Source organism: Brachypodium distachyon, chromosome 1 (assembly GCF_000005505.3).
Source record: "Brachypodium distachyon strain Bd21 chromosome 1, Brachypodium_distachyon_v3.0, whole genome shotgun sequence".
Lineage (NCBI taxonomy): Eukaryota > Viridiplantae > Streptophyta > Magnoliopsida > Poales > Poaceae > Brachypodium > Brachypodium distachyon.
Window position 1 is genome coordinate 47,117,457 of NC_016131.3, and position 10,770 is coordinate 47,128,226.

Below are 10,770 nucleotides of genomic sequence, written 5' to 3' on the forward strand. Positions count from 1 at the left end.
TACGCCGCTTAAGGCAAGCCAAACACAGTTGCAAGCTACCGGGCCGGAAAACCAGGCACGCACACGGCATACGTGTAGACCCCACCTGTTCAGGCCAAGCGTGCGCTAGCACTCTATCTCGACCCTGCACCGGTGATCTGGACAGGGCACGCCCGATGTTCTGCCACAACTCGTGAGATGCACAACGCATATGTAGCAGATGTCGTTAACTCTGCTTATTTGGTGTTATTTGATGGCGATCTAATAGCTCGCAAATGGAAGTTCCTTTTTTGGGGGTCAAAAGAATGGTGCTCAGTAAAGAGTGTTCACTCGATCACTGTCATGTTTGACTGCCAGAACGGATGGAAGTGGAACAGCTTGCACTCTCAGCTTGTCAGTCTCATGATGGGAGATCAAAGATATGAGGTCGTTGGTGTTCACTGTTCACACTGTATCATAGATGAAAAACTGCTGGAGAACCCCTCTTTCAACCCATTGAAAATGGCAGGAATACAAGTGACTAAAACCAACTAAGAACAAGCCAGTAAATCTCACAAAAATTCTGTCATAGAGAAAAAACCTGATGAGTGTAGTCGTGCCCCACTAGAAATGGCAATTAATCCCCTCTTGCTATTAACATCTGACGATTAACCTAACTAACTGATGACATTACTCCACACATAGAGTCACCGTCGTCCCGGAAAAGATAAGAGCAGAAAACAAATCATGCAGTAGTGCTAGTTCGTGGACCAGACGCCTGACTCCACGAATCTTCCAGGGCGGCTCATATGCGGCGTAATCAATTACCGACACACAGGCATCATTAAGCGGATGAGACCGAGAATCAACCACGCACTAATCCACACGGGGCCCACGCCCAAGAGCGGCCAAACCCGCAACCTAGCTCTCACGTCCATCATGAGGCGGCAGGCAAAGCTGAAGGAGACCCGGAGTCGCCGCCAATCCCCGGTCAGCAACACCACGCAACTCGGAACACGAAGACTCATATATGCACCAGGATACAGCCATGATATTGTATAGAAACAAGAATCACGAAAGAAGAAACAATTCTTTGAAAGATTCTGAAGCTTTCTGTTGATTTTTGCCTGCCGGTATCTTTCTTTACAAACAAACAGGAGAGGTACATGGCATGGCCAGGTTGCCTGGCTACATGCCCACGCAACGCAACGCACGCGCGCACGTCTGTATCTACTGCTGCCGATGCTGCTGCTACGGTCGCCGTCGCCGCCTCCGGCCAGAAGGCCCTCGTGGCGACGGCGATACTATAGGCCCCTACTTACTTCTACTAACAACCACTTCCCGACCTGACGGCGACGTCGCGGCTCCATTATTGTTGGGGGTGTTTCCCCCGAGCTCATCCGCATTTCACCGAACACCTTGCGTGTCCGATTCCATGCCCATCCTCTCTTTTTGGAACTACCTGCTCTGATCTGATCTGCTAGCCTTGCTTACTACCCGTACTCTGCTACTGCTGCTTGCTTGCTTGCTACTCGCCTGGCTGCCTAAGGACTAATTAAGCACTGCTAGGAGTCGGCGCGCGCGGGCGGGTGGAGTTTACTCGCCGTCGTCGGTGTCCGGGGTGGGCTCCCGGTTGAGGTCGGGGTACTTGGTGCGGCGGCGCTGGGACGGCGACGGCGACGGCGGGGGAGGGGCGCCGCAGCCGATGCCGGAGTGGAGCGCGTCGACGCGCGCGCCGACCTCGGCGGCCTTCTTGCGGATGGCGGCGGCGGTGAGCCCGCCGTTCTCCTCGAGCTTGAGTGCGGCCGTGGCGCCGTCGAGCTGGTCGGGGAAGTTGAGGCGCGCGGAGCGGCCGCGGAGGTAGAAGACGGCCGTGTCGTAGGCGCGGGCGGCGGCGACGGCGGTGGAGTAGGAGCCGAGCCAGATCCGCGACCGCTTGTTGGGCTCCCGGATCTCCGCCACCCACTTGCCCCACTTGCGCATCCGCACGCCGCGGTACTGCCTCGCCGCCGCGGCTCCACGCCCAGCCCCGCCGGTGCCTGACGGCGCTTTCGCCGGCAGCGGCATGGGCGCGGGGACGGCCGGCGGCGGCTGGTGGTAGAAGGCGGTGGCGGCTTCCGTTTCCATCTCGCCCAATTCCGCAGCGGCGGCGGCGGCTGCTTGGTTACTGGCACGACGCGTGCGGCGCCTGGGGCTGCCTCTATCTGTGTGTCCTCTCTCTCCTGGGCTGGGCCTATGGAGGGTGGGGCGTATAAATAGAGGGGATTAAGTGCGTGGCGCGGCGGGGGATTAGCGAGGGCGGCGGTGCGGGGGTGAGTTGGTGGGAGGGTGATTAGGGGTGGAGGGAGGATCGTCGAAGGCCCTCGATTTGCTTCCTTTTTTATTTTCTTAGCGTGACGCAAGCGAGCGGCACGGGTGCTCTGTGATAATTGGCGGTCGGCGCTCACCGCGAAGCCTGTGCGTGTGTGTGTGTGGTGATTGGTGAGCGACAAGGAGGAGGCTGTGCCTGCGTATCGCACTCCAGCAATTCGTACTCAAAATTACTGGATGAAGTACTTTACTAAACCTAGGTGAATCAAGAGGTTAAAACGGGATGTGTGGAGAGAGTACTACGGGTCTACGGGGTAGTGTAAGACTGCAAGTAGAGTACGAGTTTACGACCGTGAATAGTCTGGCAGCGTAGTCATCTGACAACCGGGCTGCGCGAGCACGGACCCCGGTGGGTCCCACAACCGTCTAAGCGTGAGAAGGAGAAGAAAAGGCGTGTTTCCGCCGAATCGTGCCGCGCCCATGTCGGTCGGCGGGACCCGCCGGCGCCACGTCCGGTCTGATCTGGTCTGGAGTGTCGTGTCTCATCGGATCGGCACCAGAGCGAGCGAGGAGAGGCGGGCAAGACAAAGATACCGCGTCGCGTCGTGGCAGGGTCAAAGCGGCGGAGCGGCGGGCCACGTGGCCGAGGCGCCACGCCGCCTGCCTGCCTGGGATACGGAAGCTCGCAAGTCAAGCTTCTACTACTACTACTACAGCAGAAGAGACGGTAAGCTGTGGAGCGTACACTCTAGAAGAAAGCGTTCTGCCTCATGTCTGATTTGCCGGCGGTGTACAACAAATGGTTAAACGTGATCCGCATGCATGCCCCTCTCTGCTGCCACGACCAGGGGAAAGAAGATCGAGCAGCCACGGTGAGCGTTAGATCGGGCCTCGCAGAATCAATCCAGGAGACCGGGAGTAGAACACGACCGGGACGGCACGGCGAACGAACTAACGAACGAACGACCCAGCCAGGTCTCGCGTCGCGGGCGCGGGAGGACACGGCGAGAAGGACGGGCTTCGACGGTGAGCGGCGGCCACGTGGCGGCGCGCCGACGTGGGCAGGCAGGCAGCCCCCGTGTCTCGCCTGGGTGCCGTGGGCGACCGATAGATAGACAGACAGGGACCGACCGAAGCGTAATAGCGCGTGAGGTGGCGGCCGGCCGTGCGATGATCTCGGCTGGGGCCCGCCGGACGGCGACGGCGTGGTTATCTACTACGCCTGTTTGGCTTGCTTCTCTGCCCTGCTCTTCTGGTTTGGTCTGGTTTGTCCCGTATGGTGCCGCCCGCCCGCCCGCGCGGGGCCGTTTTCCTCGTCAACTTTGGGCGGGCGGACGAACGGTCCAGGCTTGTCTGGTCTCCGGCCTAGTTTATTGCTTGAGCGGCTGCTGTTGGACGGTGGCCGGCGAGGCGGTGGCCCGTGGCCGGCTTGTATGCTCAACTTCTGGTAGCTTCGGAAAGGGCGGAGGAATTTTCGGCCGTTTGATGCTACGTCGGCGGTCGATCGGCCACACGAAAAGAAAGTCTGATGCTAGTACGTCGGTAGGAGAGCATCTCCGAGGGAATTCGGTGACAGCAGATCAAGTTCTCTCTTTACTCTCCGGGTCTACGTATACACGGATGATTGAAGAAACACGCAGGGCAATAGTATTAGTAGTTGTCTGTACACCAAATAACGTTGCATGCCTCTAAAATACACCTGAGCAATTCGGGAGACAAACTGGAAGTTTTTTTTTTTTTGAGAGAGAGATCACAAACTGGAAGTTTGATACCGTGGGCGTGGAATTTTTCCGTCTTCTAAATTCCCTTTTAAAAGGAAGTCGTTTGTTTATCTGGTTGACATAAAGAAAGAATTCTAGCAAAAAAAAAAGACAGGAAGAAAGAATTAAAGCATGTGAGTTTAGAGACAGTCCAACACAACCATTTTAAAACGGGCGACAATGTGAATTGGGAGAGAGAAAGGTTTGCCAGGAAACATCTCAGCCTTTGTTAAGGTAACCAACCCCCTCGTTGTTCACCGACCGAAGAAACAACTTCCTTCTTAGGCTACCACGTGCATTTCCCAAAACTCGTATGTACCAAATCGAGGAATGAGTCCAAAATGTAACATCCTGATCCTACTGTCCAAAACCTGTACTTGAACCCTAGATAAAACCGCCGTCTCTTTTCAGCTGTGTCTTTTTCAACTCAACAAAAATATCACGTGGGTGTAATTCGGTTTTGCAGCGGTAAGACCTCGGCAACATTTCATCTCCCTTGCTGGCTCCCATCAGTTCATCACCGTTGGCTTACCCATCATTTCATATTTCCCTGAACCAACCAGATGTTCATCCGACACTAATCAATCTCCTAATGAACCATCTACTACTAATACACATTTTAGCGGTGTAATCCCGGAAGGAAGTATCTCATGTTCGCGCCAGACCGTACCACTCACCCTTCATAGCAGCGGGCGTCCAACTAGCATTGGCGGTCACACAGTTCTTCTGTTTCTTCAGATTAGCTGGTGAGGTGAACTTCTGCGCCTGCTTAAACTTTCTCCAGGCAGGAGGCTATTCTGGCTCCAGCTACTGCCGTAGCAGGTGGTCTGTTACCTGCAAGCTGCATCCCTGAATGTCGACGACAAGGTCCTCCCCTTCTAGTTTAAATTTGGCAGTGGTCATTCGAGAACCATCGATCCTGAAAAGCGAAAGATGCAAATGAGTGAAAGATCTATCAGGATCTTCTGGCCTAACATGACATTTTCTTTCTCTTGTATAAAGTCGGTAGCAGCATCTGGCGCATGATAAAATGTCACTAGGCCTGGTTCGTCGCTGGAGTACTTAATTAGGACAAGAATTGTCAGGAAGAAAAAAGACAGGTAAATCAATTGCTAAATGACGGGATTGGTTGGAATTGAGTTCAAACTTAAATTAATTCCCAGAAAAATACTCCCTACACAAACAGACCAAGACTTGAGCTAACTCTACCAATACCTTTCCAGGTTTCAGAGGATTACAGCTCCAGAGCAAGTTTTCTGGCCCTGCCTTACTGTTTTTCATTTTCCGAATAGTATTTGGAACTTAATGAAAATAATGCATTGATGAACCTACTATTTCTCAAGTGGTGTTGAAACTTCTTGAAGATACAAGGCATTGAAGAATTTGTATAGCCAGGAACATTGCACGGGATCCAAGTTTAGTATGCTGCAAAATTGTATCTCAAGTTAGCAATTGTACATAACCTGCAAAGTATTAATTTTTACAACACTGCTGCAATCAACCATAAGCATGTGGTAAAAATAAACACTGCTGCTGAAATTAATTTTATGCAGAAACATAAAAAAAAAGGAGTTTGGAGCCCCCTCTTTTGGTCAGTATGCAACAATTGAAGATGCTTTTTGTTAATGTGCTTGTGCTACAGAGGTTTGGCAAATTACACAAAGAAATTAAGTGCTGAAAACTAGCAAAAGGCCTGGCAGATGACATTAGCTTAAGAACAACTGCAGAGAAAAATGTAGACGCTGACAAATGTCGAAATGATAATCATAGTGGAGTATGGAAATGTGGAGCAGAGACTATGTTACTTATGGAGGTGAGAAGATGAAACTACCAAAAAGGAACAGCTCAAGCTACTATCTTCAACTGAAAAGATAAGCGACGGTTTAAGTTATAGGACTGTTTGCTTGCCAGAGAAACGGAAGTCACCTGAAGAAGGCTGGGCGATGGTGTTCACTTTACTAAGGAGGTGGACGAGTGATTGTCTGTGACCAAATAGGGAATGTTGAAGTGGCAGTTGGATTTTTTGAGCAAATCCTGAAATGCTGAAGCTACTTGCGTGCAGAATTTATTTCTCAAGTTAGCAGTTGCATACAACCCACAAATGAAGGAACTAATATCAACCTATCTTCAGTTAAACACTGCTGCAATCAACAATAAGCACTTTGTTCACAAAACTCTGCAAAGACATTTAAAGAAATGTTGCTCAGATTTCTGAAAATGTGGCGCAGTGGGAAATTAATCTTTATGCAGAAACAATAAAACAGGAGCCTGGTGCACCCCCTTTTGGTCAGCATGAAACAACTGAAGATGTTTTCTGGCAACGTGTTTATACTACAGATGTTTGGCGAAATGTTTGAAGATACCTAAGATATAAATTGCTGAAAACTACTAAAAGGGCTGGCAGATTATTGGTTTGAGAACAACTGCAGGGAAATGTAGAGACTGAGCAATTCTGGCATGATTATCATAGACTATGTCATTATGATGGTGATAAAATGAAACTGCCAAAAAAGGATAGCTGAAGCTATGATCTTCAACTAAGCAGATCAGCGAGGGGTTAAGTTACATGACCTGTACTTTGCCAGAGAAATAGAAGCAGGCTGAAGAAGGTCAGGTGATGGTTATCGCTTTACTAAGAAGGTGAACGAGTGATCCTCTGAGACCGAACAAGGAAACTTTGAGTGGCGACTGAAATTTTCCATCCTGAAATGCAAAAGCTTATTGCTTGCAGAATTGTGCTGAGAAAACAATTCAGCTTGGGGTCACTAAAGTTAGCTCTGGAGTCAAACTATGCTTTTGCAATGACAAGGATTCAAGGAAACATGCCAGTGATATTGCCGTGTTGATGATTATCGTTGTGGTACAGAGTGCCAACCATCAAATGGAAGTGTGGTGTCACCAAGCGGAGGAATCGAACGGGGAACGGTGGTCCCGAATAACTGATGATGACTTAAACTACTCCCTCCGATCCTAAATTCTTGTCGTTATTTTAGTTCAAATAAGAATTTAGGATCAGAGGAATACTTGGTAGTGGTATTGCCATGTTGATGAGTTGATCACTGCGGTACAGAGAGTCAACCATCAAATGGAGGCATGGTGTCACCAAGTGGAGAAATTGAGCAGTGCTGCTGAATAGCTGATTATGACTTGAACTAATTGGTCATACATAGCTCCTTACATTCAGGAGAGAGCATGTTCTGATTTTTTTAGATAATAGGAGAATGTTGCAAAGAACAGGTGTAATCATTATATATCAGCAAATCAGACAACTCAGTTCCAAAAATTTATAGCAGCAGCAGTTCAGCTCAACTGCCAAAAACTGCATGCAGCGCTCACCATCTTATTCATAACTCTAGACTAGTTTTCTACAGGACAATGTGGCCATGGTTTATGTACCAAAAGCACGGAAATGTGGACAAATATCCAAATGTTTACCTGCCAATCTAAGGAATTTCACAAAAAACCATCCTCATCCTCGTCGTCGCTGCTCCAAAACATGTCGTCCTCCTTCAACCCAAGCCCCGATATACCATCAACAATGTCCTCTTCAGCAAATGCAGACATTGCTGTAGCGCCAAACACTTTGGTCCTAGTCGTAACAATGTCATCAACAACATCATCCAGTTGGCTTGTGTCCCAATCCACTATGAACTCCTCGTCATCTTCCTCGTCATCCTCATAATCTCCAAATCCCGGAACCCTCCCACTCCGCATCATCTCCTCATCGACCTCCCCATTTTGCACGCTGTCCCAAGGCAACCAAATGTCAGCAACCCTCCCAAGAGCTCGGCACCCGTCCCCGACGACAACCATCCTGAGGGCGGCATCGCGTGCATTGCGCACCGTGTCGGTGAAGTCGGAGTCATCGGAGACGAGCACGACCCAGTCGACGCCACAGGCGATGGCGTGCTTCACCTGGCGCTTGAGTGCTTGGTCGGCGGCCTGCGGCTTGTCAGGGACGGTACGGACATGGACGCCTGCGCGTCGGAGCTCGGAATCAAGCCCGTACCCGACCTTGGGGGTGAGTAGCTCTCGCGCGGCCTCCTGGTACTTGGTGTTGCCGGAGATGTACCGCTCGCGGAATTTCTGGCGCTTCTTGCCCTTGAGGCTGCGGAGGCGGCCGAGCTTCTTGTTGCGCTCGCGCTCGTGGAGCTGTCGGAAGTGGCGGGCGAGATCGGGGCGGGTGGGGAAGCGGCGGCCGCAGACGCCGCAGGAGTAGGGGATGGGCGGGGCCACGACGCCCGCGCGCTCGGCGCGGTCGAGGGCGCGCCGGTCGCGCCGGTCGGCGGAGACCCAGGCGGGGAGGTGGGTGAAGGCGTGGCGGTTGGCGAAGGCGGAGACGGAGTCGACGCGGCCGAGGAGGGAGGCCGCCTCGCGGAGGGAGGTGGCCGCCTCGAAGGGCGGCCCGCGCGGGGGCTTGTTGTCGAGGTCCCACAGCACCACCACTGTCGGGGTCCGCGCCGTCCACACGCCGTCCACGCCGCGGAACATCTCGACGTCCGCCGGAGTGGGCGCCGCTGGGGACGGGTTCTCGGATACCGCCACCGCCGGCGCTCGGGGCTGTGGGGCTGTGCGGAGGGAGGGGCCGTGGCGGGCGCGGTGGAAGGATGGGGAGGGGTGGAGGGCGGGCGGGCCGGGAGGGAGGTGGAGGAAAGAGAGGGGAGGAGGCATGGCCGGCCACGGCGAGTGTTGGGTGGTTGCGCGGCTTGGTGGATACAGGATAGGAGAAAGGGAGTGCAGAAGAGATGGAAGAGGACGAGGCATGGATTTGTTGCTGAAGTCAAAATGGCCTCAAATTTTGAAAAGGAGATTTCAAGCAACGTTCAGAATTTCTGAAAATGATCGCATTACTTGTAAACTGTTCGCCGCAAATCACACAAATGCAATGAAATAACAACGCAGGACATATGATACAATCCAGTGGCGGAACCAGCCGGTTGGTAGAGTCTAGGCAAAGTGTATACATTTTCTTGCAAAGCACCGTTTGTCCACCAAATTTGTAATCACCATACTTACTTTACTTTCAGTCAAAGAGAGTTGAGTCGACGCCAGGCCACTTTTATGATATTGTCACTTCAAAATACTGCAGTTTTTCCATTTTATCCTGATTTATGGCCTACCGGTGCATTTTATATGTTGTTTCTTCCTTCCACTTAGCCCCTCACTCTCCCCAGAGCGACGAGAGAAATGGCACACATAAATAGAAATATGGGATCTTTATTTATATGTGTACTTTTATTACGTATCATCGTGTTTAAGAGAATGCTATTCCCTCCGTCTCATAATTCTTGTCGAAATATTACATGTATCTAGATGCTTTTTAAGAATAGATACATCCGTTTTTTTGATAAATTTGAGACAAAAATTATGGTACGGAGGGAGTACTAGTTTTTACCCTTTTCTCCTGGTAGCGTTGTAACCATCACTCACTCAATTGTGATGCGTATAAAAACCTACCTTCTGATAAGCAACCCTGATATACAGATGGATTCATTTCTCCCTTAAATGCATTTTCATGCTTCTTAACAGAAAATGCAGCTCCATTCCATGCTACCGCAATATTTCCAAAGGTTACTTTGTGAGATGCATGCAAGTTTTTGGGAAAATGTTGGCTATCCAAGGGTTATACATTCAGTATGCTTCCCTTGAAGGTATATAATTGCAAACATGAGGAATGGAGGATACTAAAGAAATGTATTGGCATAAAGAAGCAGTATAAAATGGTACCTTTGTATACAAAAAACTGCAAACATGCGGTGTTATTCGGAAGATAAATGTCCTGAAGCCTTAAGCACGAAAAGGGGAAAATGATGAGGTTATGTACCATGTATTTCAGGAGTTAAAAGTCCATTCAAAGGTCAAATTTATTCATAATTTTTTTAGAAAAGTGTAAAAAACACTCTTAATATGAGTTGTTTGGTTACCCTGGAATTACATATAGATGCATGTATGCTACTGAGAAATGGAAAATTAGTCAGCATGTGAACACGAGATTATTTTTGTCATCTGAATCATCAAAATTCATATCACAGGCATGACTTAGACTCTGTTTGTTTGGGCTTCTGCTTCAACTTTTGCTGCTTCTAGCCCTCTAAAAAGTGCTGGAGGGAAACACCTCCCGACGTGCTTCTCATCTTCATGTGTAAACGGGAAAAATGCTTTTTAGAGAGTTAGAAGCACCAAAAGCTGAAACAGAACCTTAACAATTGACCACAATCTGTCTTCTTTAAAGATCTATTACACAATTTTACTGTCTTGCTAACCCGAATATTCTTTCAAATTTCTCAAGTTGAAGGTTTAGTTGTGGAGGACGGCATTTCACATTCTTGACTAGGACACAAGTCATTCTCCCAACGTAGTGATTGATCATGTAGCTACAAGTCATTATAATAAAAATACAAAGTAAGTTTGTGAAAATAAACATGGTCAAGTAACTTACTGTCGTTATGATATCTGGATTTTTTGTTTACAATTTTTTTTGACTATAGCATTATTTTTCTATCCTCATACTTGTTAAGGTACACTGCTATAATAATTTAAAATGCATGGTGCATGGCTGCACTCTTCAAAGTTGTTTCTAATTGCTAGTTCTTGCTGTGGCATATTTCACTAAATGAATTAATCTAGAAGGATCAATATTTAATCTCACTTTTAATTACTATTTAACAAAAGAATTTACTAGCAAACAAGTGGATATTAATTCCATTTAATCTAAAGAAGAGCCACATAGCTAGCTTAAAGA

At 49.3% G+C, this 10,770-nt stretch overlaps 2 protein-coding genes across 5 annotated transcripts; both read right to left on the minus strand.

Moving 5' to 3' along the window:
• Window positions 1-1,029: 1,029 nt before the first annotated feature.
• LOC100845753 (ethylene-responsive transcription factor RAP2-1) lies at window positions 1,030-2,306 on the minus strand. Its single transcript, XM_010229693.3, has one exon. It carries the CDS (start codon window positions 2,083-2,085, stop codon window positions 1,555-1,557), a length of 531 nt encoding a protein of 176 aa, XP_010227995.1. The 5' UTR covers window positions 2,086-2,306; the 3' UTR covers window positions 1,030-1,554.
• Window positions 2,307-4,150: 1,844 nt separating this feature from the next.
• Window positions 4,151-8,807, minus strand: LOC100821186. 4 transcript variants are annotated; one of them, XR_002961960.1, is made up of 5 exons: window positions 7,464-8,807; window positions 6,600-6,731; window positions 5,955-6,204; window positions 5,361-5,453; window positions 4,152-4,947 (listed from the first exon to the last, which is right to left on the minus strand). XR_002961960.1 is itself a non-coding variant. In XM_024457076.1 (2 exons), exon 1 carries the CDS (start codon window positions 8,790-8,792, stop codon window positions 7,482-7,484), a length of 1,311 nt encoding a protein of 436 aa, XP_024312844.1. In that variant the 5' UTR covers window positions 8,793-8,807; the 3' UTR covers window positions 6,747-7,087; window positions 7,464-7,481. The 4 variants fall into 4 exon arrangements, 1 of the variants encoding a protein (XP_024312844.1); XR_002961959.1 differs by lacking the exon at window positions 6,600-6,731; XR_001407642.2 differs by lacking the exons at window positions 5,955-6,204; window positions 6,600-6,731 and having other exon boundaries at window positions 4,151-4,947.
• Window positions 8,808-10,770: the final 1,963 nt, after the last annotated feature.

What these genes read in the sequence shown, in the direction of transcription:
- LOC100845753 (XM_010229693.3), bottom strand. Translation starts at nt 2,085, where the DNA reads ATGGAAACGGAAGCCGCCACCGCCTTCTACCACCAGCCGCCGCCGGCC.
- LOC100821186 (XM_024457076.1), bottom strand. Translation starts at nt 8,792, where the DNA reads ATGCCTCGTCCTCTTCCATCTCTTCTGCACTCCCTTTCTCCTATCCTG.